The sequence below is a fragment of the Bos grunniens genome, chromosome 19, assembly GCF_055505025.1.
Source record: "Bos grunniens cultivar Pamir isolate PY7600 chromosome 19, Bosgru_T2T1.0, whole genome shotgun sequence".
Classification (NCBI taxonomy): domain Eukaryota; kingdom Metazoa; phylum Chordata; class Mammalia; order Artiodactyla; family Bovidae; genus Bos; species Bos grunniens.
In genome coordinates this window covers 18,902,155-18,929,513 of record NC_141183.1, presented here as the reverse complement: position 1 = coordinate 18,929,513, position 27,359 = coordinate 18,902,155, and the positions used below count along the sequence as shown (strand labels likewise).

The window sequence follows — 27,359 nt, the reverse complement described above, 5'->3', positions numbered from 1 at the left end:
GAGATGGGGCTGGCGTGTGATGTGTCCTGATCTGCCCTTCAGGGCCTTGATCTGCCCTCCAGGGACCCATGCAGGCTGACAGCCCAGCAGATACAGACAGAACAATGAGGTAGCAAGCTGGTGCCACCTGCAAGCGGGAGGGCGTGAGTGGGTGCCCCCAGCTCCGCAGGCCTGGCCCCAGAGGGCTCAGGGGAGGTGGGGGCACGCCTGTCCAGTCCGCTCAAGTCACTCGCTGGCCCTGCTGCCCACCTCACGGTTGCCTGAAGCGGGCGTACATGCCACCCACTCCCAAGGAATGAACCAGGGCTCCAGGTCCTCCTCTCCGCCTGGAGCCCAGACAGTAGCTTCTTTCCAGGCTTCATGGGTGCATCTCTTCTACAATTCAGGGACATGCCTCGTCCCCCACTGCCTTTCCCGCGACACTGCCACTTGAGTGGGGAGCTCCCCTGCCCCTTTCTCAGACCTCTGAGAGCCTCACGTGCTATTCACTCAAAGACTGACACACCAGGTCCTGATGCCCTTGTCACCATCTGCCCAGGACCTCGCATCCAACTATATGGCCTTCCCCTCCCATTTCAACAACTTGATGTGACATCTGGACGTCACATCGCTGCCAGGTCAAGCCCCAGCGTTACATCTCCCTGCCTCCAGGTCTCTGTTCCGGCTTCTAGGATGTCAGTTGAGAGAGGAACCCAGGCCACCTGAGCCCAGAGCCAGGACAGCGAGGTGCTGCTTGACACAAGCCCCTTGGTGGCTCCTCCACATGGGCACTGTTCACACCTCCTTCCCCTCCCTTCGTCTCAGCAGATGACCTTGACTCAGCAGGACAGCCTCAGCCTGCCCTGTGTCCCCCTTCAGTCTGACTCTCAGAGGATGCAGCGTGCCGCTGTCTGCTCTCCAGCCCACCCCGCCAGCCTTGGCAGTGTCCTCCTCCGGCTCGTCACCTCTCCTTCCTTCTGACCGAAAACTCCAGCCTGGAGAACACTTGCATTGATTCAGCAGCTTAAAGAGAGCTCCCTTCTGTTCTCTGGCTACATCTTGCGGTCTACAGCCACTGCCTCCGTGCCCAAACCTCCTGCCCCGTCCAAACCTCCGCGGTGGCTCTACCCGAAGCACTCCGCTAGGATTGTCCCTTCCAAGGTCACCTCGGAGAACCTGATAATGACCAAAATTGGCATCCTTTTCCTTTTTTCCACCTTGTTGGAACCTGGCTCCCCTGCTCCCGCTGACCTCAGGTTCCCCTCCCTCCCCCAGCCTCTGCCCTCTCTACCACGGGCACTGGTTCCCTCAGCAGCCCCAGCCCACAGCCCCCAGCCCTCACTGCCTCTCCAGATGTGAGTCTGGGCCCTTGTTCTCACCTCCCAACTCTGGTTCTTTCAGCAAATTGGTAGCTCCACCCCTGACTCCCTTCTGAGTTCCAGTCTTCACCCATGCTGGGTGAGAAGGCAGGAGATTTAGCCACACTCAACACAAGACCCTTTACTACCCTGGGTCTTGGTTTCCTCATCTTTAAGTGAGGGGCTCATGTGAGATGATTGCAAGGGTCCTTCCTCCAATAATAAAAAAAAACAACCACCTCCTGTGAATCCCTTGTATGCCTCCTGTTCTACTTGCCTCAGAGGGACTCGCCTAGAACTCAGTCCCTGGGCGAGAACCACTCCCCTGCCCGCCCCGTCTTACATCTCTCCCCCTTTCTTGGCAGCCCCAGGCCTTCCTGTCCCCTCTCCCTGTTGACCCTCCTCCCCTTAACCCACCCTGCCTCCCTGCCCTCTCCGCCACCTCCTGCCAGACCACCCTGGGCCATCCAGCCCCTGTGTGCCCACTTTTAGGCCCTGACCTGACCCTTGACAACAGCCAGAATGCTCTTCAAGGCACACCCTCCATATTCTCCATGAATCCTGTAGACTTCAAGTCACGCAGGCCTGAGTTCAAATCCAGGTCCTACCACTCTGTGACTCTGGGCAAACTCCTGAAAGTCAGCTTTCTAAATCTAAAGAACGGAAGTAAGAGTCGTTGCCACCTTACTAGGGAGTCAGAATGAAAGCTTGGTCTTCCCCTGGTGGCTCAGTGGTAAAGACTCCACCTGCCAGTACAGGAGACATGGGAAGACCCCACATTCCCCGTGGGCCACAACTGTTGAGCACACGCTCTGTCGCCCGGGAGCTGCAACCACTGAGCCCATGTGTCACAACTACTGAAACCCGCGTGCCCTATAGTCTGTGCTGCAACAGAAGCCACCGCAACGAAAAGACTGCACACCACAACCAGAGAGCAGCCCCCGCTCGCGGTGACTAGAGGAAGGCCACGCAGCAACAGAGACCCAAGCACAGTCAGAAATAAATATTAGTAAATAAAAATATATTTTAAAAAATTAAATACGTTGATGAGGTGCGTGGCACATTGTAAACACTCAACAAACGTATTTCAGCCCCCACCAACATACACACACCTGCGAGTCCTCTGTTCTAGAAATTTCAATGGAGCTGATTTTCACTCATTTCCCTCGTTCATGGCTTGCTGACCCAAAGCCCCATCTCCAGTGTAAATCTGTGGATGAAGCCACTAAAGGATTGTATGAGACACCCCATCCCTGAGCTCCCCGACTTTCCAACAGCTGGTTCTCCACAACTCCAGGAGGATCGCTTGCATTGGGCAGAAGTGGCAGGGGAGCGCTGTGCTTTTGGGCCTTTGGGTGCACAATCGCAAAGCATGACTCCAATGCAAGAGACACCTGTTTAATCCCCGGTCCAGGAAGATTCCACATGCCTCAGAGCAGCTAAGTCCATGGGCCACAACTATTGAGCCTGTGCTCTAGAGCCCAGGAGCCGCAACTACTGAAACCCGAGTACCCGAGGGCCTGTGCTTCACACGAGAAGCCACCACAATAAGTCCAAGCACCACGACTAGCGAGTAGCTCCCACTCACAGAGAAAACACGAGAAAAGCCCACGCGGCAACCCAAGACTCAGAGCAGCCATAAATAAATAAACAAGTAAACAAAAAGGAGGAGGCCATCCAGACAGCCAGGAGGGAGGAGACTGAGGCTTCCCTCCAAGAGATGCTCAAATGACAGTAGCAGTCCTCTCCTGGTTGAAAAGGACGGTGATGAGCCTTGGGAGGCGGCAGAAGGAACTCCTTGTTCTAGTGCTGCGGGCATTTCCCTACTCCCCGACCCCTCAGTATCATGTCCTCAGTCTCCCCGAGTGCTGGGTAGAGGGGACACCGAGGCCCACAAGCCATAAAGGAGTCCCTTGGGTTTTGGACAACGGCCAGGAGCTAGTTTCTTCCTCGGGAGTGTTAGGGCGACGTGAACACTGCGAGCTCAGGGTGAGTGAACCCTTGTCACCAGGCGCTGTTCTGAGCTCCAGAGGCTCGTCCACACACTTATCCCTCTGCAGCCCTGTTGGGGAGCACTTTTGAAGCCCCATTTCCCAGGTGAAGAAACGGAGGCTCAGAGAGATTGGAGGACTTGCTCCAGGTCACACAGCTGTTAACCAGGATTGGGACCCTAGTGGGTTTCCTGGAGCCCTTTCCCACCTCTCACCCTGCCTCCTTGCCTGGCACGGCCTCTGCTGCAGGCCTCTCAGACTAGGCGGGGGTCTGGGGGGCCTCTGTCAGCAGGATCCCTGCCCACTGAGCGCCCCCAGGTCCAGGGCAGCAGACTCCCCTCCCTAACCTGCAGCTGCTGCTGGGTGGGACTAGGTCTTCGCCCCGCATCAGCCCAGCTTGGCCCCTGTGCAGAACAATTTGAAGGGAAAATTGGCTGAAGGGCAGGAAGAACTGCACAGGGGAAGGAGGCCCCAGCCTCCTGACGGTCAGGGGCTCCTGAGGGAGGGCTCCGGGGGGGACCAGAGCCTAACAGCTCCCCCAGAGGGTGGCCCAAGGGTGGTGTGAAGATGACAATGGCCACCAACCTCTGGTTTCTTCCGAGTGGGAGAAACAAGCGCTGGGCCGAGGGTCCAAAGGACCCGCCACAGCTGTGAGGTTGTTGGGGGGGGCACCCCCCAGGAAAACTAACCTCTCTTTGAGGGGGAGGCACAGGCCCTGCCCTCAGGGCCCCCAATCTAAGGAGAGAACCCATCCTTGGCCACAATCCCCACCCCACCTCTCCTTTCCCGGTCTGAGGAAAGGCTGCCTGCAGCCCCTGACCTCAGCAGGGAAGTTGGGTGAGGGATCTGAAACAAGCCTTCTGATTGGGCAAGGTGCGCAGCTGGCATCAGAGCTAACCCCGAGGACAAGATTCAGGGAGGGGCCTCAGGGCAGGGAGTGGGATATGGTCAAGGGAAGGTCAAGATGTCCAGCTGGGCTTGTTCAGAGCTGGGAACCCAGGGAGATAAGGGGCTATTGGAGGCCAACAGTCCATACACTTGAGCACCAGTGGAGCTGGTCCAGAAAGCTACCAGAGACGTGTCACTCAGGGTCAGCAAGTTCTCCCCAACAAGCAGCCCCAGGAAACACGGCCACAGAGTCAGGACTGTGCCTCAGCCTTGGGGGTCAGGGCCACAGACTGGGGTCTCTGTGTGGTTTTGGGCATGTTGGGGAGGGGGATCCAGACTATGAAATGACAACCCCACCTCTCCTGGGAGGCCCTGTAGCACGGTGAGGGTAGGGTACTACAGGCTCACCCTGGTGAGTGGGGGTGAAGGGTGGGCTAGATGGAGTAGATGGGCCAGTCCCTTCTAAGTCCCAGACAGAAGGCAGAGGTGAGGATACGGGGAGGAAGGGGAACTTGAAGAATGGGATATGCCTCTCACCACCCAGCTGTTTGGGAAACTCTTGCAGCCTCTTGGAGCCTTAGTTTCCCCACCTGTAAAGTGAGAAGCATGGTCTCCCCATCCTGGATAATTGTAGGTTTCCAGGGAATATCACACAGTAGGTCCTAATTCCCCAGAGCCCATACATCCTGGAGGAGGTTTCCAAGATGTCTCCAGGATGAAGGAACAATCAACTCAGGCTTGCTGAGCATCTGGGTCTGGAATGGCAGGTGGTTGGATGGGGGGAAGGGGAGTCGCCCTGTTCCCAGCACTGATGTCAGAGCCTCCTGGGAAATCGCCTTCTCACTTCTCCTGGGCCTAAAATAGAGCTGGGGGATGGGGTGGGGTGGGTGCTGTCACAAGCTAAAGGCAGCACCCTCCCTGACAGAGTCCCTGGGTCCCCAGGGAAGCAGAGGACCCAGCAAGGGGCTCCCTGTGTCCACTCCTGTTCCTTCCTCAGTGACCTGTGCTTGCCCATTGTGGGGGCAAGGATGCTCTGGTCTGGGGCACAAAGTCAAGGCGAGGCCTCACCAGTGGACCTCATGTCTTACCACCTCACCTTACCCCATCTTTGGCTCCTGGGACCCCGTAGCAGGGGTCAGACATCCCGAGCCCCAGTGGGAACCCATCTTGCTTGGGAGTCTGGGAGCTAAGCTGGGGGCCCAGCTGGGGAGGTAGGCACAGAGGCCAGATGGTCTGTAGCCAGGGCAACCTAGTCTGGCAGAGAGGGGAGGCTGTGGGCTCCAGAGGTATCTTCTGCTCCTCAAAGATGTGGACTGCCAAAATGGAGGGACAGAAATGGGACACACTACCATCATGTAAATTACCTGGCTAGTTATGTATTTGGGGGAAGGGGAAAATATCAGGGTACCCTGTGTGAGGCACTCAGCCCAGAGAGGGGAAGCCAACCTCCTCGGAGGTCGGCAGCAAAGCCAGAAGACCCTGGGGTATCATCCATCCAAAGAAGGAAATTGCTGGATAGAAAGGGGTCTGGTTTGAGAAGACCCCCAATGCCCTGCTCGGCCACGGGAGATCCCAAAGGCCGGAGCCAGCTGCGGGCCACAAGAGCCCCTGCCCTTCATTCCTGTCCCTGGCTCCCCAGCCTTCGGTGGAGCGGGGCGCTTGGGGCTGGTTCCAAGGAAGCCCCCTCCTGGGTTTGAAGCCGGAGCTGGGAGCACCGAGGCAGGGCAGCCATGGATCTGCCCCAGAGGGGCCATCTCCGGCTCAGAACCCGGGGGTCCCTCTGTACCCCGCCTCCCGCCCCCTAAGAACCGACGGGTCCTCGCAGGTCTCCAAGCAAGGGAGGCTGAGGCGGGTACCGCGAGGTGGACACCGGCGCGCCCCGCCCTGCACCTGCCGAGGGGGCCGAGGAGGGGCGGGAAGGCCGGTCCCGGGCGGGCGGCGCCTCTTTTGTCCTCGCGCCGCGGCGGCCCCGGCCCTGCACGGCTGGGGGGGCCCGCGGGGGGCGGGGGCGGGCCCTCGGCTCACGTGCTCGCCGCTCGGCTCTTAACCCTGCCCGCCACCCCGCCGGGATGGCCGCGGCCGGAGCGCGCTGAGCCGGGCGCCCTCCCCGCCGCCTCCCGCCGGCCCGCGCCCACCGCCCGGCCGCCCCGCGCCCCCGCCAGCGCCGCCCGCAGCCCGCGCCTCCCCGCCCTCCGCTCCTCCCGCCCGCCCGCGCCGCGCGCCGCCGCAGCCCCGGGACCCTGAGGATTATGAGCGAGCCATGAGGCGGCTGCGGCGCTGGGCGTTCGCGGCGCTGCCGCTGCTGCTGCTGCCGCTGCTCCCCTCGCCGGGTGAGTGACCCCCGCCAGGCCCGGCCCCGGCGCCCCCTCCCTGCTCCCGCCCCGGGTTTTGCGGCAGTTTCTACTGCAGCCACCTTTTCTGCAGTGCTCGGGGTGACAGCCGGTCCAGAGCGCGGGGGGCGGGGGGCGGGGGAGGAGGGAGGGTGCAGGCACCCACCTGTCCCCATCTGGCCCCCACCGCGGCCAGCCCCCTGTCGCCGGCCGTGGAGTCTGCAGGTCTCTGCGGCTTCGCGGGGAGATGGGGTTGGTGGGGGGCGGGGGGGCAGTCGTGACGGCCGGGCTGGAGTGCAGCAGCTCCTGGCCCCTCTCCCCTTCTGCAGGGCAGCAGGTCCTCCCACCCAGAACCCCCGCACCCCCGGGATCCAAGGGCCACAGCAGAGTGGGGGAGGGGCGTGCCGTACCCACCCCGTGCCCTGGTCTCTTGCCCCACCGGTGGGCATCCGTCTGCAGCCATGGCCTTCTCTCCCCAGGTGTGGGGACCTGGGGTCCTGCTGGAGCTCTGCGCTGGAGGGTCTCTCCACACTTGGGGGGTCCGGAAGCCCCGGAGATCACTGAGCCCAGCCGTCTGGTGGGGGAGAGCTCGGGGGGAGAGGTCCGAAAGCAGCAGTTGGATACCAGGGTCCGCCAGGAGCCTCCGGGCGGCCCGGTGAGTGGGGCGGGCGGTGAGGCCAGGGGGCTGAAGCAGGCCTTAGAGCCCAGGGGCGACCACGGGGCAGCCTGGGCTTGGGCGCCTCCCCTTCCGTGCAATGGGCTACCCAGAGGGTGCTAGAACCCACTAGTGGGAGCACCTGCCTGCCCCTCTCCAGGCCCCCTCCCGTCAGGGTGGGGATTCCCTGCCTTCAGAGGACCCAGAAGGCCCCGGGCTCAGTCCAGCCTTGGTCAGCCTTCCACCAGCCCCCTCTCCTGTCCAAAGAAGCGATGCTACACCACATGGAGCTTGGGGAGGGCAGTGAGAGGCAGGAGGAAGTCAGCTGTTGGGGCTCCTGGGTTTCTGCCACAGCCACTGTCAATGGGCTTTTGGAGGGACCAACGTAGTGCTTACTTCTGCCTCAGTTTCCCCCTGTGCACTGATAGAACCACTGTTCTCCTCCCCATTCTTACTGTGGGTGGGGCCTTGGGAAAATGTTCGAGGCCCCAGGCTCACTCACAAATGCCAACTCCACTCACCCCCTGTCCCTTTCAGCTGCCAGGCCCCTCCTGCCTCCCTGAGGAAGGTTAGAAATGAAGGAGATTAATTGCAATTAATAATTAATTAATATCATGTGAATAATAATCACCCAGATGGAATATTCATTCAGCACGCCTCGGCTCTCTAGGAGCTTGAAGCTGAAAGTTAGCCAGGCCAACAGGGGCGGTGAGGGCGGGATGGTGAGGCCTGGCAGAAACAGGAGGAGTAGAGAGACTCAGAGGAAGGGTACCACCAAGGTCTGGGAAGTTTTGGCAGCTGGGAGTGGTGGGAGGTGAATCGAGCTGGGCAGAGAGAGGAAGGAGGGAAACGGAGGCTAGCATTATGGACATCTGTCAGACTGGCATCTGGCCCTGCCTAATGTACTTGGTTAAAAGCCCTTAGGGGGGGTGGAGGGGGCCGTGGGGGTGCAGGGGAGCTAGTCGGGAAATGGAATGGAGCAGGAAGGCAGCATGCATAATAGATGGACCATCACTCAGGGCAGTGCCTGAGAGAGCAGGGGAGGGGGTGTTTAATGGTCCTGAGCGGGGAGGCCTGGGAGAGGGGCAGAGGGGAGGGGGAGAAGAAGGTGGGCTAGAAGGGAGGGTAAGGGGATGGAGGCTGCCCAGGCTCCCTGGCAGGTGGTAGATGGGCAGTAGGGATGGTCCCAGGGCCAGGGATGGGGTCATCCTGGCTGGGTTTGGTCCTCAGTCCAGCTTTCTCCCCTGGTGGCCCCCTGCTTGTGAACCATGGCTGGGAGCTGACTTCTGTTGCAGGCTTCTGGGTCTCCTGATTGGTATCATAGGGGATGTCCAGATTGTAGGAGGGGCTGTTGCCACAGTGGGATCAGAGGACAGGGATGAGGGAAAGCTGGGGGGCCAGGGAGGAATGAAAAGTGGGTGCTCCTTCAGCTTAGTCCTTCCTGAAGAGAGAGTCACAGGCAGGATTCTGAGGTATGGTGGTGCCTGTGACAGAGGGGAGGTCAGGATGGGCGCAACTAGACTGTACGGGATGCACAGAGGATGGGGGAATCTCTTTGGGTATTGCTCTGCTGGGTGAGTGGCTGGCATGTGTGCCTGACCAAGTCTGAATAAGCCAAACAGGGTGTCTGGAGGGCAGGAGTGGAGGGTTCTGTGGATCTGTGGGGCAGTGGTCACAGTCACCTCCAGTGGGGATCTCCCTCCCTTCCCTTGGAGCTCACCTCAGCCTCCCCAGGAGACTGACTCATTGCCCTGCCTTGTGGGTACTTGTTTCCCCTGAGGTGGACTTCTCACAACTCTGTAAGGCGGGTAACTTTTGTCTACCCATGTTGCAGATACGCAAACTGTGGCTCAGAGATGTTAAGTAACTTGCCCAAAGTCAATGAGATCTTTAAATATATCTATATATCGATATATCGATATATCTATATATCGATATATCTATATATCGATATATAAATCTGGCTACACCAGGTCTTAGTTGCAGCATGAGAACTCTTAGAGCTGGCATGTGGGATCCAGTTCCCTGACCAGGGATTGAACCCAGAGCTTTAGGAGCACAGAGTCTTGGCCACTGGATACCAGGGAAGTCCCAGTCAATGAGACCTTTATCAGTGGAGTGATTTTCTCCAAGACCAGGGCTCTTCCCATGGTGCCGTTCTGCACTCTCTGGATTTAGGCACAGGCGGCACTTTCCAACCCTACCCAGCACAAGGTGGAGGAGGACCAAGGGAGACAAGATGAGATTTCTGGAATATTCCCTCCTCACCGGAATGCCTCCCGCTCCCGCTGGGCATTTCTCCTTGGAGCAATTTTGGCCTCAGAACCTCAGGGGCTCTTGGTGGAGCCTGCGCAGCCCTGAGCCCGGTGTCCCAAAGGAAGTGCCCCCCAACCCCTGCCACTGTGTGGTTTTGTCCAACGTTCTTGCACCCATCTGGGACCTCAAGCAAAGCAAGTTGTTGGAGCAGCAGCAAGATCTCCATCTGCTATGGATCACATGGCGAGTTGGGAGACACATGCTGGCTGGCAGGGTGGGATGGGGGATCCGGGGTGCTCACCTGCTCCAGCCTTGGGCTGGCCACTGCACCTTTCTGAGGCCTAGCTTCTGGATCCCTCAAATCAAGATGATGAGAACATTCATCTCAGACCCACCCACTTCCAGGAGGTGGTGATGGGGAAAGTCCTGACTTTTGTGAGTGGGGACCAGGGAGAGGGAAGCTGGCCAGGGAGAGGGAAGCTGGCCAGGAAGGAATTAGAAGCTAGAGAAATTAAAGCTTAAATTTACTGGGCCCTTGGTGGGACAGACACTGTTCTGCCTTTGTGTCTTATTAATTTATTACATCCTCAACCCAGTTCCAGGAGGTGAGGATATTATTATTCCCATTTCACAGATGAGGAAACAGGCACCGAGAGTGAAGTACTCCAGGTCACACAGCACTTAAGTAGCATGGTCAGACCGATTTCCAGGGCAGCCCTCTTAGCCAGTGCGTGCTGGCCTCTCACTCAGGGGTACAGCAAAGAGGGGGCCAGGGGCCTCTGCCCTCTTTGCCACAGCTCTCTTCAACACCTCACTTCTGTCCAGTTTGCAAGCAGGCTGGGCCTAGGGCCAAGAGGTGGGGGAGCTTCTGGAAGTGCAGAAACTTGTGATCAGCGGGAGGCTGCAGCTGGGAGTGAGGTGGAAGGGTGAGCTGGGCTACAGTGTACAGTCGAGCTGGTTGTTCACTGCACAGGGGTACCTGGGTCAGTGGGCTGAATGAATTGGAGGCTATATGTGTTCTGAAGGGATCAAGCTGCTATGTGGGCTGTGCCTCCCCCTGGAAAAACCCAGCCTCCTTCAGAACAAAACAGAGGGCAAGATGTGAGTTAGTGAACAGAGGGGTGAAGGGTCCCAGGGCCGTGAGTCAGCTGGAGGAGGGGACCTCAGTCACTGGGTTGCGCTCCTGTGAGGGCTGTCCCGACCATCAGTTCCCACCTGGAAGCCCTTGACCAAGGGTGTGTGCTGCGGTGTTCATGCTGTCTTGCTGAAGAGGGTTGGGGGGCAATTAAGCAAGCCTAGTTCCCCTGCCCTTGCAAGATGGCAGTCATGGGCAGGGAGCCATAGGCTGTGCCTGGAGCCCTAGCACCTGCCCTGGGCCAAGGCTGTGCTGTGGTTTCTGCGGCCAAGGTCACAGCTCTGCCCTGGGGTCAGAGGCAGGAGGGGGTTCCTGGAGGAGACTGGTGGCTGGAAGCCAGGGCTGGGATCTGCGCTGAGTCCAGCTTGCTCCAGGGAGGGCCATGAACCAGCCCTGCCTTGAGGTTGGGCAGAGAGAATTCATTCAGGAAGCTCAGTTTCCCTTTGAAAGGCTACACCTGTGGCTTGAGGCAGGACAGCTTCTGTGGGTCCTGGCTCCCCTGCTTCTGACTGAGTGACCTGGGCAAGCCTTCTGAACCCTACCTTCCCCACCCATGAGATGGGGGTAACAGTGGTCCCTGCTTTGCCAGACTGCTGGGAGGATTAGAGGAGATGATGGGTGTCAGGTGTCCTGGGACCTGGCAAGAGCAGATGTTCAACATCTGTCAGGCCTGCCCTCCCTCCCGGGCCAGGTGTGGCAGGAGCGCTGGGTGCCAGAAACAGGAGCTAGGGTGTTTAGGGTTACCTGTCAGACTCCAGGCAGGTTTGCGGGGTGGGGGGGCAACATGGCAGGCGTCTTGAGTCCTCTCCAGCCAGACTAACCTGTGGACTTGGCCTCACCTAAGCACCCTCCTGATTGTCTAGAGGGACCCAGCTGCCCAGACTGTCCCCAGAGAGACTAATGACCCTATAAGGAAGTGACTCTGTCTTCAAGCATTTAGGTCAAATTCCATTATCAGAAATTGGCCCAACTGTGCTCACTCCCCAGGACTCCCATGGTCCTGCTGAAAAGTGGAGCCTCATTGCATCTTGAGTGACCAGGGCAGGGAATGGCAGGGGGGATTTCTCCCAGGTCGGGGCTCCTGCCTCTCTGGCTCCTCCCCATCTGCTACCACCAGCCCACATGGTTTATCCAATTCCTCAAAGCTCAGTTCCGCTGGAACATTGACACTTCTTTCTTCATTTATTATTACTAACCCTTGTGAGGTGGCTCAGACGGTAAAGAATCCACCTGCAATGCGGGAGACCTGGGTTCTATCCCTGGATTGGGAAGATCCTCTGGAGAAGGGAATAGCTATCTACTCCAGTATTCTTGCCTGGAGAACCTCATGGACAGAGGAGCCTGGAGGGCTGCAGTCCATGGAGTCGTAAAGAGTAGGACATGACTGAGCGACTAAGCACAACCTTTGTGAGAATAACATGTTAAAGAGGGCTTTCCTTTAGTCCTCATGACAACATCATTTTACCAGTGGGGAGACTGAGGCTCAGAGAGGGTAAGCAGCTCACTCATTCTTTCTGATGCCTTTCCTACAACATAAGTGTAGGGGCTCCTGGGCAGGAAAAAGGGCGGGTGCATCTGCAGCCCCGGGGGCCTACGTGCCACCCCTGTGAAAAGTTGAACCAGTGACCAAAGAAATCAGTGTGCCCGAGGGTCCAGGAATAGAGGGGAGCAGAGCCCTGTCAGAAGATCTGCTAGGGAAGAGATAGGCTACCCACTCCAGTATGCTTGGGCTTCCCTTGTGGCTCATCTGGTAAAGAAATCACCTGCAATGTGGGAGACCTGGGTTCAATCCCGGGGTTGGGAAGATACCCTGGATAAGGGAAAGGCTACCCACTCCAGTATTCTGGCCTGGAGAATTCCATGGACTGTATAGTCCATGGGTCAGAAAGAGTCAGACACGACCGAGCCACTTTCACTTCACTTCAGAGCCCTGTCGGCTGGGTGGGTGGAGGCTTGTGGTCACAGATGAGGGTGAGGAAGAGAAGGTCCTGGAAGAGATGGAGGTTCAGAGGGAGGAGTTCAGGTTGCTGCGTGAGGAGTAGCACCTGGATGTTCGAATTTTGGGGCATTTGGGAACCAGAAAGGCCTTTAACCTCCTCCCCCCCCAGGACTCTCCAAGACTCCTCCCCAAGATTCTACACCTCCCCATAGGTGTAGAGAGGAGCCCTGGTACCTGTATTGTCATTCTAGAACTTCAGCAGGGTCTTTACCTCCTGACCTCTGCATTCTATCTGGTGGTGGGCAAGCGGATTCCTGGAGAGTGGACCAACTGGCAACAGGGAAACCTCGGGGTGGGCAAGGTCACCGCAGCCAGGTGGTCACAGAGGCCGTGAGCAACAGGAACACCAGCCTGAGGGTGAGCCTTGACCCAGTACCTCCCCAGTGTGGCCCTGGGCCAGTCACCTCCAAGTATCCCTCCCTGGCACTTATAAAATGAGCACCAGACGGCCCGGGCGGGTTGAGATCAAATGAGCCTGAGCATGTGGGAGCCAGTGGCCGGGGAGCAAGAGGCAAGTTCAGGGCACAGGGTGGAGGCCTGGTCGGCTGTCACCAGCAGCTGGGTACAGGGGAGGACGGCAGTCAGGGACACTAGAGGCTCCCAAGGGAGGGACTGAGGGATCACAGGAGAGGTCGGGGATGGGCCAGGCTGGGGCAGGAGCCCAGCCATGCTAGGAGCAATTGGGTTAATAGAACATGAGCTGAAATCTTAACTGAGGGTGGGCTGGGGGGGTTAGGACTCTGGTGCCAGCAGAAGCCCCCTTCCAGCCACCTGGGGTACAGAGGTCCTGGGGACTGAGGTGGGTTTGCCTGATCTTTCCCTTCCTGCAAACAAAGGGTGTCCCCATCGTGTCCCCCACATCGGGCCAGGTCAGGCAGACCTGTACAACTATGCACTTTCCCTCCCCTTTCTCCTGGGCCTGCCTCCCAGCCCCCACAGCAGCCCTGCACTGCCCCAGGTCCCCTCCTGGCCTGAGCCCTGTGTCCTGCTGGGACACAAGACACAAGCTGCTGGGGAGGCGCCCAGCCCCCAGTTAGGCCCTGCCAGGTGGGGAGGGAGCCAAGGCCTTGGCAGGCTGCAGATGGGCTGAGGACAGAGAGGACCTGGGGTCTGCTCCCCCACTGATGTGGCTGTCTCCAGAGGGGGTGGTCAGCTTGGTCCGCACAGAGAGAGGGGAGCCTGGTGGGTTAACTCACCGACTTCTTAAGTGGGGGAGATTCTGCAAGCACCAGGGTCGCCCCTTCCAGAATCCTCTGAGCCCAGACAGCCTCTGCCACACAAGCCAACCTCACAGGCTTGCATCTAGGCTCCTCTTACCATTTTCAGGGGAAAAAGTCTGAACTCAGAGAATTTGCTGGATTATCCTTGAGGCCACCAGCTTCCGAGAGTGGAATCAAGGCAAGGGGCCTGGACAGGTTGCTCGCCTGGGTGGCCAGCATAGGAGCAGGGACAGAGGCTTGTCCCTGGGCCAGAATGAACAAGTAGAAACAGACCTAAAGGCAGGAGAGAAAAGAGTGGTCCAGACAGGAATGGGTGGGGAAGGCAGAGAGGGTTTAAGTCCCCCAAGGGGAGAGGGAGGGCAGGGATGGGCCAGACCAAGGAGGTAGGGTACTGGGGACAGAGCTGGTCGGGGCCCAGGGACAGGGGAAAGCAGAGGTGATCCAGGCCAAGGTGAGGAGGAAGAAGCAGTGACTCCTTGTCCTTGACTTTCTATTTCAAGTCTAATCGATGCTCTAGGGGCTCAGGATGAGGCTTGGAGCTTCAGTCAACCTGGGATGGGGTGAGTCCGTGTCCTTGGGGCTCAGAGGGCTCCCGACCCAGGCTCTGGCCCTTCTGCACTCTCACCCTGATTCCCAGGGCCTCTCATGGACACTGGGCCACTTCTACCTTACCTCACCTTCCAGGTAAAAAGGCCCCAGAAGCTGAGTCCTGAGGCTTGAGTCCCAGCTCTACCACTTCTTAGTCTTATGACCATGGGCAAGTTAGTTAGCCTCTCTGTGCCTCAGTTTCCCCATATGTCAGATGAGGATAACAGTAGCATCTATTCCATTGGGTTGTTTGTTGAGAAGATCGAATATGATGATTCTTAAAGTAGTTTAGGCTCCCCAGGTGATGAAGGGGTAAAGAATCCATCTGCCAATCCAGGAGATGCAGGGGGTGCAGGTTTGATCCCTGGGTTGGGGAGATCCCTTGCAGGAGGAAATGACAACCCACTCCAGTGTTCTTGCCTGGAAGATTCCATGAACAGGAGACTGGCGGGCTACAGTCTATGGGGCTGCAAAGAGTTGGACATGACTTAACGACTGAGCACGCACACACGTAAAGTATTTAGAACAGTGCCTGGCACATGCCAAAGGCTCATGAAGAGTAGAAGTCTAGGCAGTTGACCAGGAAGCCGCCTCGCTCCAGGCTACAGGGTTTTGTGACACTGGGGCTCCCCTCCTTCTTGTAACCTACTCCCCCCACAAAAAAAGACAGCCAACAAACTTCCTCACATCTGTACAGCTTGGTGGTGGGCCCCTCATCTGGGGATCTGGATTTTACCCTTCTTGAATGGACGGGCATGAGAAGAAGGCTCCAGCCTTGCTTAGGCCCTTCTCCTGCTTCCAGATCTCTTGTAAGACCTAAGGCTTGCGGTGGGCATGGGAGCTGAGAAGGCCGACTCCCACTCAGCCCAGACTCTCCTGCCCCTTCTTATCTCAGGGTCGCTTTCCTTCCAGGCTCACTAGCTTCAGCTCTGGAGCCCCCACCCCCCACAGTAGCTGGGCGCCCAGGCCTGGGAGGGCAGCCATCTTGCTCAGGCCTGGTACGTTGCCATGACAACCTGGAGCCTCCCAGCCCCACGGCAAAGGCCCCTCTGAAAAATTTATCGGGAAAACTTCCGTGTTTAAAAATTAACCATGGGATTGAAATATTAAAGATGAGCTGCTTTGGGCGAGGCAGAGGGCAATGGACTTGAGGGTAGAGGAGCCAAGTTCTTTCCTCCAGACAGACTGGTATTTGCCCATCACCCCAGCTTCCAGTGGCCCTTCGATCAATTCTAACCCTGTCTGGAGCGTACAAAGCCTCCTCCATAAATGGAGGCTGGGGCCAATGTAGGGAGGGGACATAGGGAGGAGCTGAGGGACCTGCTTCAGTGGGGCCCAGGGGTCACACTGCACCCCATCTCCTGTTTGCCTCTTTCCCATGGTACTTCTAGGGGTCTCCCTTTAGTCTACCTGGGAGTGGGGGTGGCCCTGCCAACAGCAGGGAGGGTCTGGTGTGAGGCAGTGGGCAGGCTGAGCTGCCTTGGTCCTTCCCTGCTGCTCCTGTAGACTGGCTCCAGGGAGGCACCTACACCAGAGAGCATGGGCTGGCACCCAGAGAGCAGGGAGGTCAGTGCCTAAGGATGCCCACACCTGCCCCTCCACCTCAGGAAAGGAACAGGGTCTTGGAGGAAGATGAGCTTGGAGGAAAGCATCTTCCCTCCAAATCAGTGGTCCCCACAGCTGCCGGGGCTGGACCATCCCCTCCCCAGGGCTGCTCCCTGTACCCGGGTTTCCCTGGCCCCTCAGTTCCCACCTCCAGGCCTCCCCAGGTCGACTCCCCTTCTGCCTTCCCTCCTTTCTCCCAGCCTGTCCATCTGGCCCAGGTGAGCTTCGTCATCCCAGCCTTCAACTCCAACTTCACTCTGGATCTGGAGTTGAACCAGTGAGTGTGGCCTGGAGTCCAGGGGCTGAGCACTCCGCGGGTGGGCAAGGCATGGCCTGGGCTTGTGTGGCTGTGGGGGCTGGGGGCTGAGCTGGGGCAGGGGGCCTGGATCTGAGAGGGGTTGGGTCCCAAGCAGGACCCAGCCCCACCTTGACCCCCTCTTCCTCCTGCCCACTCTGTTCCAGTCACCTTCTCTCTTCACAATACGTGGAGCGCCACTTCAGCCGGGAGGGGCTGACCCAGCACAGCACTGTGAGTGCCTTTGGAAGGGGTCAGGGAGGTGGAATGATGGGGAAGGTGGTCGGTGGAGGTGGGCTTGGGGGTATACTCTGCACTGGAGATTGGCCTGGCCCCTCCAGGATCAGAGTCCGGGCAGCCTGTCAAATGGTGTGGAGCTCTGAGCTCCCCTTGCCCAACTCCAGGGGACAGAGCCCCAGCCAGCCTGTCTGCCAGCCTGGAGACATTTCAGGACCCCCTAGTGCTCCATGGCCGGAATCTTGCTCAGCACCAAGGCTCCAGGAATTCCTGGCTCCCTGGGACCCCAGGGTCCCAGGCCCGAAGGCCCAGGGGTGTGTGAGCAAAGATAAATGAGTGTCTATAAATAGCCTCGGCCCTCCCCCTCCAGCTTGTTCAGTAACTGGAGCACAAGTAATTCTGCAGGAAGCAGAGGCGAGGGGGTGTCAGTCCCGTCTGACCCACGAGCCGAGCAGGGAGGACACACGCTGCTCAGTCCCTCACAGACCGCAGACCACGTGACCAGGGTGGTCCATGGAGGCTGTGGCATCTGTGAACACACTATATGTGAAATGGTGTGTGTGTGTCGGGAGTGAGCCCATAGCTTTCATCTGATTAAGCAAGCTGATCCATGGTAAGCACTTAGAACACTGCCTGGCACACAGTAGGTGCTATGTGAATGTCATTTAGTCTTCTCAAAGAAGTCTGTGACCCCTGTACCAGCCCCAGTTCATGGTTAAGAGGCACTGATGTGCTCCAGGGTCCTCATGTTGTAGATGAGGTAAGGGAGGCCCAGAGAGGGCTAGGAACTTGTCCAGGGTGAAACAGCCAATTAGGAGCACAGCCAGAGCAGAGCCAGACTCCAGGTCCCCAGATTTCCAGCCACCTTCACACCACACGGGCAGCTTCAGTAGCCCTCACGCATCCTCCTGCCTTCATGCTGGGAAGGGGGCATGCCATCACGCTCTCTGCTCCCCTAGGGTGCTGGAGACCACTGCTACTACCAGGGGAAGCTCCGAGGGAACCCCCACTCCTTTGCTGCCCTCTCCACCTGCCAGGGGCTGCAGTGAGTGTGGGGAGGGGCTGGGTGGTGGGAGGAGCCTCCAGGCCTGGGGCCGGTGGGGACGGTGGGGAGCTGCGTTTCTCTCACTGCAGTGGGGTCTTCTCTGATGGGAACTTCACCTACATCGTGGAGCCCCGAGAGATGGCCGGGCCTTGGGAAAACGCCCAGGTGAGCCCCTCCCCACTCGTCGTCCCAGTGGCTGTCATCTCAGTGGCTGCGGCTGCCTCCTTCCCCCCCCACCCTCCTCCACCTTGGTAACCTCAGCCTCACTGCCCTTTGCAGCGACCCCAGCTCTGGTTCCCTCCTCCTATGCCCCCCAGCTCCAATGTCCCCTCTGTCCTCCAAGTAACCTCCCACCAGGCTCCAGTGTCCTTTGCCCCTATCTCTCAGGGCACCCCCAGGTCTTGACCCTGGAATCTGAGCATCTGGGAGACCAGATCCGACATGGGAGCTCCGGCCAGTGCTGGGTCACCCTGGGGTGGGGTGGGGGGAAGGGCAGGAGATGTCCCCCCACAATGCGGTTCAGAGCAGACCTGGCCAGCCCCCCCAAGAACTCATTTCCCCTCATTGCAGGGACCCCTTCCCCACCTCATTTACCGGACCCCTCTTCTCCCAGCCCCCCTCGGATGCAGGGAGCCAGGTAAGGGAGGGAAAGCAGGGCTAGGGAGGGGGCCGGCTGTGCCCCCCTCACCGGCACCCTCCCCCCAGGCTGCCTGTTTGCTGCCCCGGACCATCCTGCTCCTCCGAACAGGCCAAGGCTGAGAAGGAAAAGGCAGGTACGGGGGCCCGCACAGACCTCCCACTGCAGAGACCTCGGGCAGTGGTCCAGACAGGATATCCCCATCTGTAGCTGGGGCAAAGGAGGGCTCTGACTGATGTGGTTGGAGGTCAGAGAACACCCCTGGGAGGAAGCCCCCCACCCCACTCCCTAAGGCTAGTGTCTGCACACATCCCCGTCCTGGGCAAACCGAGGCTGCCTGTCCCATATCAAGGCTGGATGGGGCCCCCGCCAGTGGAGAGCTGGTACTGTTCCTGGCTGGAGCCCAGCCGCTCTAGAGTCTGTCTGCAGCTTGACCAGACGTGGAGGGAACTGATTCCAAGTGCCCACCCTCCCCCTAGGTCCGCCGGGGCCACCCTACAGTGCACAGTGAGACCAAGTACGTGGAGCTGATTGTGATCAATGACCACCAGCTGGTAAGTTCCCAGGCAGAGGGGGCGGTGACTTTGGGAGGAGGGACTGGAAGCAGCCCAGCCCTCTGCCCACCCTCTTCTTTCCCAGTTCGGGCAGATGCGGCAGTCGGTGGTCCTCACCAGCAACTTTGCCAAGTCCGTGGTGAACCTGGCAGATGTGGTGAGCAGCCCTCCCTGCCTTCCCCTCTCCTCCCACACCCCACACTAATGCACATGTCCTTGGGGTGAGCGCTCGACGGCATAGGCAGCCTCTGACCCCAACTTCCTGCACGGACAGATTGACCTCCAACCCCCTCCTCATCTTCTCCCTTCTTGGCACAGATGTACAAGGAGCAGCTCAATACCCGCATCGTGCTGGTTGCCATGGAAACGTGGGCAGATGGGGACAAGATCCAGGTTCAGGATGACCTCCTGGAGACCCTGGCCAGGCTCATGGTCTACAGGCGGGAGGGCCTGCCTGAGGCCAGTGATGCCACCCACCTCTTCTCGTGAGTCCCCCACTCCATGGACCCTGCCAGCTTCTGTTGATCATTGCAGATCACAGAGTTACTGAACATGGCTCTGGGCCAGGTGCTCTTGCAGGGCGAGGTGACTGGGATCCCCTTGTACCTGCCCTTGCAACAGTGGCTGGTCATCTACCCCTGCCTCTTAGGCTGAGGCCCCTTTTCCCTACCCTGTGACCTTCCTCTGCCCATTACCTCCCCTTCACCCTGCTCCCCCTTTCAGATGGTCCCAGCATCCCTTTCTCAGGGACCCAATGCCCTGGTACGGGAGAAAAATCTGATAAAAGGTCCTTGCAATTAGAGATGACCTATTAGAAATCTTTCATTTGGCTTATGGGCAAATGAACCCAAAAGGGGAAAGGGCTTGCCTGAGTCACACAGGCTGACATGGAGGGCACTGCTCATCACCTCCCCATGGAGGGGCTCTGGTATGGGGGCTCACCTGTCTCCCCTCACAGCCCAGGCTAGCCACCAGGGAGAACAGGCTAGCCAGTTCTCCTGGCAACCCTCTCTCTTCCAGGGGCAGAACTTTCCAGAGCACCAGCAGCGGGGCTGCCTACGTGGGGGGCATCTGCTCGCTGTCTAGGGGAGGGGGTGTGAACGAGGTAAGCTGGGTGGGGGTGTGGCTGGGGTGGGGGGTTGGAGGGAGGGGGCTGCGAAGGGCATGAACATTGTGCCTTTTGGAGGGATGTAGACATCTTTGGGTTCCATCTTCTTCACCCCAAGTATGACAACATGGGGGCCATGGCGGTGACCTTGGCCCAGACGCTGGGGCAGAACCTGGGCATGATGTGGAATAAACACCGGAGCTCGGCAGGTATCAGTGAAGACCCTCACCCCCAGCCCAGACCCACATTCTAGAAGTGAAGAGGGTGTCCACACAAGGGGGACCGTCTTTTACCCTCCCTTACATTCACCTGGCTCAACTTGCAGGGGACTGCAAATGTCCGGACAACTGGCTGGGTTGCATCATGGAGGACACTGGGTGAGTTCTTGGGCAAAGGGAGCCGCAGGGTGAGCATTGGGTGACATTCTGGACCTGGCTGCCTCAAGAGACCCTGCTCTCGGGACCACTCAGAATTCCAAGAAACGCAGTTGTCTGTGGACACTGTACAGGGAGACATGCATTCCCTAGCCGGACGCCAGAATTGTCCAGGCTGCAATACTCACAGTCGCCCACTGGGCGCCGCCAAAGCCTCGTTTGGAGGCCCCTCCCCTCCTCGGCTCACAAACCTCCCTCGGACTCTCTCGGAGTCCTGAAGTTTCGGGGAGTCAACTGGAGCGGCATCCCCTGCCCACTGCCCTTTGATGGGCAGGCGGGAGGATTTTCGTGCAGTGTCCAAGCACATAGATCTTCAGCCTCCTCGAGACAGTGACCGAGTCCTCCGGTGCACCCCATCCCAATCTTGAGAAGGGGCGAGAGGGTGCGCCGGCGGGCACTCGGCAGCACGGTCCCCTCACCCCTACCCAGGTTCTACCTGCCCCGCAAGTTCTCGCGCTGCAGCATCGACGAGTACAACCAGTTTCTTCAGGAGGGCGGCGGGAGCTGCCTCTTCAACAAGCCCCTCAAGGTATAATACCAGCCGCAGGGCGAGGAACGTGGGAGCGGGGCTTGGGCAGGGTCCTGGCCAGACTCGCGACACGACACCCCATCCCCGCAGCTCCTGGACCCGCCTGAGTGCGGGAACGGCTTCGTGGAGGCGGGGGAGGAGTGCGACTGCGGCTCGGTGCAGGTGCGAGACGGGTGCGGGCGCCAGGTGGGAGGCGGGGGACGCGGGGGTGGGCGAGGGAGGGTCTGGGTGGGGAGGGTCAGGGCTCGCCTTCGGTGTCCCTCAGGAGTGCAGCCGCGCGGGAGGGAACTGTTGCAAGAAATGCACTCTGACTCACGACGCCATGTGTAGCGACGGTCTCTGCTGTCGCCGCTGCAAGGTGAGCGGTACCCGCCGCAGGGGCGGAAAGGCGGCGGGACCGGGAGGTACTGGGCAGAGTACATGTAGAGGGTGGGACTTAGGGAGGTGGGGCCGTAGGGGCGGCGGAGCTTAACGCGAAGAAAGCGCCAATGGGAAAGGAGAGGGGTGGAGTGTGCGGCAGCCTACGTTCTATTGAAGGCGGGGCTACCGGGAGTGGGGCGGAGCACCTGATGATAAGTGGTGGGGTGGGCGGAACCGTGAGCGGACCTGGGGACGGTGCGAGTGGGTAGGGAGAGGTCCGGGGCGGAGCCGAGGAGAGGGTGGGGCCGAGGAGGCGGGAAGACGCGGAAGTGCGTGGTTCTTGCTTGAACCCCGCAATGCATGCCTTCTCTAGTACGAGCCGCGGGGTGTGTCCTGTCGAGAGGCTGTGAACGAGTGCGACATCGCGGAGACCTGCACCGGGGACTCGAGCCAGGTCCGTCCGTCCCGGCTGCCCTGCGGACCCCCGAGCGAGGCGGCCACTATCTCCCTCCCCAGCCCTTCTCTCGGCTGCTGGCGTCGCCACCGCTGATCAGGCTGTTTCTCGTCTGAGATATGAGTTTTTCATGCCTCCTGGCTTTGCTCTTCCAATCATTCGACCAGTATTTATAGTCTGGCTAGATGCCTGGTGTGTACTAGGGATATCAGTGGATAATAATATTATTTAATGTCTAAATCCTTATTACATGCCAGTCATCGAGTACTCCCAGGCCTGTGAAGTAGGTGCAGAAAACTGATGGAGACTGGAGAGGCTTTGGGACCTGCTAAGCCATGTGATCTGAGTTCTCTGCTCTTGTCTTTGATATGGAGGGACCCTGGGCCAGAGCCCCTACCTGGCAGGCCTTTATTCTTCCCTGGAGCCGAACTTAGCTCCCAGTCCTGGGGCAGCTCTATTCAGTCCAGTGCCTCTTTCCACAGTGTCCACCTAACCTGCACAAGCTGGACGGTTACTACTGTGATCACGAACAGGTATGAAGGGATGGAAGCTCTGCCCTGTCTGGGTCTCTGGCTCAGTCCAGTGTCCTGTCTTGTCCTCAGTGTCTCTGTCCCTTGTCTCCTGATTGTCCCTTAGGGCCGCTGCTACGGAGGTCGCTGCAAAACCCGGGACCGGCAGTGCCAGGCCCTTTGGGGCCATGGTGAGTCTTTGGAGATGGGAGAAGGTATCTGGATACTGGAATTGAGAGGCTAGAGGGGGGCAGGCTCTGGCTGAACACCCCTCCAAAAGATATGCAGCTCCCCAGGATCTCAGTGACTCAGCTGGACTTGGAATCAGGCCATTTTTGGAGAAGCAGGCCTGAGGTCTCAGGTGGGTTCTGGAGTGGTTACGGTGACGCTGGCCTCTTCTCCCTACAGCGGCTGCTGATCGCTTCTGCTATGAGAAGCTGAATGTGGAGGGGACAGAACGTGGCAACTGTGGGCGCAAGGGGTCAGGCTGGGTCCAGTGCAATAAACAGTAAGTTGTCAAAGCTTCTGGTTGGGCCATCCCAGTTTAGAGGCTGGGGCTCTGGGGCTGGGCAGGGATTTTTCAGAGATGGGGCAGGATGTTGAGTCCTAATGGGAGACTGAAAAATCGGGGGATGGGGAGAGGGCAGACATGAGGTCTGTAATTGGGTCTGAGGTCAGACTTGGGTCTCACTGTCTCTACACGAACAGGGATGTGCTATGTGGCTTCCTCCTCTGTGTCAACATCTCTGGAGCTCCTCGGCTGGGGGATCTAGGGGGAGACATCAGCAGCGTCACTTTCTACCACCAGGGCAAGGAGCTGGACTGCAGGTGTGGCTGGGACCATGGCTGGGGAAGGGGAAGTTGCAGCTGTGTGGGGGGTGGAGGGCAAGGGCAGAGGTTCGCTGTGCCATCTCCCCAGGGGCGGTCATGTGCAGCTGGCTGATGGCTCAGACCTGAGCTACGTGGAGGACGGCACAGCCTGCGGGCCCAACATGTTGTGCCTGGACCATCGCTGCCTGCCAGCCTCTGCCTTCAACTTCAGCACCTGCCCAGGCAGTGGCGAGCGCCGGATCTGCTCCCACCACGGGGTGGGTGTCTGGAGGCCAGGGATTGCGGGAGGGGGTTATAAGAGGGGACTGGGCCCTGCTTACCTGTACTGGCCCCACCCCACCTCTAGGTCTGCAGCAACGAAGGGAAGTGCATCTGTCAGCCAGATTGGACGGGCAAAGACTGCAGTATCCACAACCCCCTGCCCACGTCTCCGCCCACGGGGGAGACAGAGAGATATAAGGGTGAGGCTGGAACTGGCCAGGGTGGGGCTCTGTCTTTCTCATTCTCCATGCCTGCCCCGGCCAACCCCACCCTGCTCTCCTCCCCAGGTCCCAGCGGCACCAACATCATCATCGGCTCCATCGCCGGGGCTGTTCTGGTTGCAGCCATCGTCCTGGGTGGCACGGGCTGGGGATTTAAGTAAGACACAAATACGCCCCCTACACCCCCTGCATCCCCCAGGGTTATCAGAACCCCAGGCTGTTGGAGCTGAGGGGACCTCCCTGAGAGGTTAGCTAAACCAGAGCTCACACATTGCAAGCCAAGCCAGCCCACAGGGTCTTGTTTTTATATTTAAAAAAATCAGTTACTCAGACTTTTAAAACCCAGGGATTTTATGTTAAGAATCCAGATTTCCAGCTTCTCTTGAAAAATGAGAAGATTGGGTCCCCCTGTTCTTCAGTGCCTCCCAGCTTGGCCACAGAGCGGAGCTGAGCAGGGGCTGCCTGAGTTCCCAGTCCCCAGGCCCTAATGGCTGTTCTGTGGGCATCCATATTGGAGGCCCTCAAGCTGGTGTAACCCCTCACTGTACAGAGGACGGACCCGAGGCCCAGGGTCAGGCGGTGAGTTAGTTGCAGTCAGGACTCAATGCAGGACTCCACTTCTGTAGGTTTTCCTGGACCCGCCCTTCTTTTGTTTCCTCTGAACCTGGGATAAACATCCCTGGACTTGTCATTAGCGTCTAGGGACAAAGGAATGTCTAGCATCTCTGGGGCCAGGTGTCTCCTGGGAGCCGGAGGCCCCTCCCTGGGAGAAGGGGAGGGTCACGGAAGGCTTCTTTTCCTTTCTCTGCCTCGCCTCGCTTTGGCTCCTGAAGAAACATCCGCCGAGGAAGGTACGACCCGACCCAGCAGGGGGCAGTGTGACGCCGGCCACGTTCTCCCTCCCGCTGTCCTTGTCTCCTCCATCTCATTCGTCACCTCGCATTCTGTTGATGGGGAGCTGGGGCCGGTTCCCCCACCCTTGCGGTCACGGCTGTCACTCCCGGGGTGGGAGAACCCCGCTCCAGGAAGAGAGTCCTCAACGTGCCCCGTGCCCCCTTCTCCAGCCCACTCACCCCTCAGGCCTTGGTACTTTAACTCCTGCCCTTCCAATGGTCAACCCACCTCTGGCCCCATGGACCTGGAGCTGTGCGCGCCCCACCACCACCACTCCTCCCCAGGGAAGGGAGCCTACCTCTGCGTCCCATCCGTTTTGTCTTTCATGTCGCCACTGTCTGACCTCCCGCCAGACCCCCTCCCTGGCCAGCCTGTGACTCGCTGCCTCCAGGGCCCAGCACTGACCTCCCGGGGCCGGCTGAGGTGGGGGTGCTCTCCCTCTAGGCCCTGCCTCATATCTTCCCCTGATGCCCCCTCTCCGTTCCAGGTCCGGAGGGGCCTAAGTGCCACCCCACCCTCCCTCCGAGTCTGGCGCCCACCATCTCCGCCCAGAACCAGGAGGCTGCCCCCGCCCAGCCACGGAGGGAGGCACCATGCAAATGTCTTCCGGGCCCAGCCCTTCAACTCCTGGCCCCACAGGGGCTTGGGGCCGGGTCGTGGCCCTGCCCTCACACCACCAGGGTGGACTAGGCCTGGAGGGCATTTTCCTCATGGTCCCCCACCCCACCTCATGCGGCTTTGGCCTTGCACACCAACTCTCCTCCTGTGAATGTAGCCTCCATCATCACAGATTGCCACAGCTCAAGTTGGGCAGCGGGAGGGCACGCAGCCAGTGATGGGCGTGGCCTGGGATGGCCCCGCCTCAAAACCAGGCAGCTGGGACCTCAAAACCAGGCAATTGGAACCAGGGAGGGTCTAACCTCTCTGGAACCTAGGGGGAGGGAGCTGACATCAACCTTTTATTTATTTATTTTTCCTTTTTTTTTTTTTTTTTAACTGAATCTCAACTGATGAATGTAACTTTGGGGGTGCTTGGGCCAGGCAGCTGTGGGGATATTTCAACATTTTCAGGAGGGACTGAAGGAGCTGAGGCCTGGCCATCCCTCTGGCCCTTCCCGAAGGGGTGTGACTCTGGCCGTCCCCACAGGGGTGGTCACACCTGGCATCTTCTCACTGAACGTGGCAAGCCAGGCAGGGGCCCGGCAACCCTGCGCACCCCCTCCGCCCAGCCCTGCTGAGCTTGGAGACAAGTCCGAGTGCTGAATCAAACCAAAGCTGCCTGTTCCGTGCCCGAGGCCTAGGTTATGGGTACGGCGACCACACGTCCCAGATTGTCTTCAATTCCCAAACAGTCGTCCTGCTGTCCCTGCCAGGACGCATGTATTTGGGAGGAGGGTAGGGTCCTAGAATATGTAGTCCCTGAAATAACATGGCACCTTCCCCCTTTCAAGAAGGGTGATGCTGGGGCTGACTCAGGGTTTAAGTGCCCCTTGGCATGGCCTAGAGGTCCCAGGCCATCTGCTTGGGGAGCACTCTCCCAAGGAGGGAAGGCCAGGGGTGGCCCAGTGCCTGGAGGGTTAGGGGCTCTGCCTGTGATGTGCGAGAGGAAGTAGGAAAAGGCAAGTCTTAACGTTTGATCCTCAGCTTCCAGAAACGTCCTTAAGGCCCTCTCAAGCCCATTCTGCTCCTTAACCCCATTCCAGGGCCAAGTAGTAAGTTTACAGTCATTTTCCCCATTAGTCCTCTGATCTGATCCCCACTGCAGCCAAACCTGAGGCCGAGGCTGGGCAGAATTCCTCAGTCCCCCCACAAACACGGTCCTGCCCATGGCCTTTCCTCATGACCTTCACTTGGGATATAGGAGCTCTGGCTCCTTGACTGCTAAAAACCAGCCGGCAGGGGCAAGCTGGGGATCAAGCTACCTTCTGGATGAAAGCCACAAATGAATGGAGCTCCTCTGCCCAGGGATACCCCTGAGCCTCCCCAGGGGTTTCTGAACACCCCCAGGGTCTTTGAGCTGCCTGTCTTAGTTCCTCTGGGGCATCTGTGAGGAGGAATCATGGAAGAAATGGCTCCCAGTTTATCTGTACCACGCCTCAGGGCAAACTGGGGACTGAGGCCCACTGACACCCTTTAAGGTGGCTGGATGCATGTGCAGTGCGGTCCTTGATACTGAGCTCCAGCTGGCACTGCCCAAGCAAGGGAGTAGGTGGGGTACCCCTCTGGCCAGTTCTGCCCCACCAGCCAGCCACACAAGCTGAGGCGGGGTCGGGAAGCTAAGGGCTGGGTTTTGCACTATTGCGGCGGTACCTTAAGGCAGCCTCTTGTGGTACTCACCTGCACACAGGTGGCGATGCATCTGGCACAAGCATTTGGATCCACATCTCCGCACAAGCGTGAATACCTCTGCACACACGGGCACGTCTGTGTGTGCGTGCACATGGGGTGGGGATGGGGTGTGGAGAACCCAAGACTTCCTGTGACCAGTCCACCTGGCTCCCAGCTGTCCGCATCCTCCTGCCCCACCCTGGCAGCCCCCACCCTGGCGGTGCCCAGGGAGGGGTGGAGGCACACTGACGTGGGCCTGGAACTGGCTCCAAACAGCATCCTGTAAATACGTCATCTGGGGCTCGGGGTGGGGAGGCAGGGACAGGAACGTCCATTAAAGATCACGTCCCAGGGCTTCCACGGAACTCACACCAGCCTGTGTCTCCTTTCTGTGAATGACCACACTGTGGCCAGGACCCTCCCCTGTGCTCCGTGGCCCTGGAGGGAGTGTGATGACTGGACACCAAGAGCGGGAAGGGAGCACCCAGGACTGGGCGCTGGGAGACTGGAAAGAAGGAGCATAGTTTTCCATTCCCAGCCAGGAAATAGGCACCGACTGGGTGGAGGGCCTGGCCCTTCCGCTTCCTCACTCTCCCAACAAAGAGAACTGTCCTTTCCAGTTTCAGCAAAGTAGATGGGAGTTGAGCAGGAAAGCATC

General features: G+C 59.0%; 1 protein-coding gene across 2 annotated transcripts; it reads left to right on the top strand.

Annotated features, from left to right (window-relative positions):
* Positions 1–6,274: 6,274 nt before the first annotated feature.
* ADAM11 (ADAM metallopeptidase domain 11) lies at positions 6,275–27,070 on the top strand. 2 transcript variants are annotated; one of them, XM_086357306.1, is made up of 27 exons: positions 6,330–6,546; positions 7,026–7,201; positions 16,205–16,281; positions 16,467–16,533; positions 17,496–17,581; positions 17,671–17,746; positions 18,152–18,218; positions 18,287–18,354; positions 18,698–18,772; positions 18,858–18,929; positions 19,091–19,257; positions 19,793–19,877; positions 19,999–20,089; positions 20,206–20,257; positions 20,744–20,843; positions 20,934–21,005; positions 21,109–21,201; positions 21,577–21,657; positions 22,140–22,190; positions 22,294–22,357; positions 22,575–22,674; positions 22,875–22,994; positions 23,086–23,254; positions 23,344–23,458; positions 23,546–23,636; positions 24,313–24,330; positions 24,861–27,070. In XM_086357306.1, the coding sequence occupies exons 1-27, from the start codon at positions 6,477–6,479 to the stop codon at positions 24,874–24,876; spliced, it is 2,319 nt and encodes a 772-aa protein (XP_086213432.1). In that variant the 5' UTR covers positions 6,330–6,476; the 3' UTR covers positions 24,877–27,070. The 2 variants fall into 2 exon arrangements, with proteins under 2 accessions (XP_086213433.1, XP_086213432.1); XM_086357307.1 differs by lacking the exon at positions 24,861–27,070 and having other exon boundaries at positions 6,275–6,546; positions 24,313–24,670.
* Positions 27,071–27,359: the final 289 nt, after the last annotated feature.

What these genes read in the sequence shown, in the direction of transcription:
- ADAM11 (XM_086357307.1), top strand. Translation starts at nt 6,477, where the DNA reads ATGAGGCGGCTGCGGCGCTGGGCGTTCGCGGCGCTGCCGCTGCTGCTG. An exon ending in TGGTGAACCTGGCAGATGTG is followed by an intron (nt 18,930 to 19,090) that starts GTGAGCAGCCCT and finishes TTCTTGGCACAG; the next exon opens with ATGTACAAGGAGCAGCTCAA. An exon ending in GGCACGGGCTGGGGATTTAA is followed by an intron (nt 23,637 to 24,312) that starts GTAAGACACAAA and finishes TGGCTCCTGAAG; the next exon opens with AAACATCCGCCGAGGAAGGT.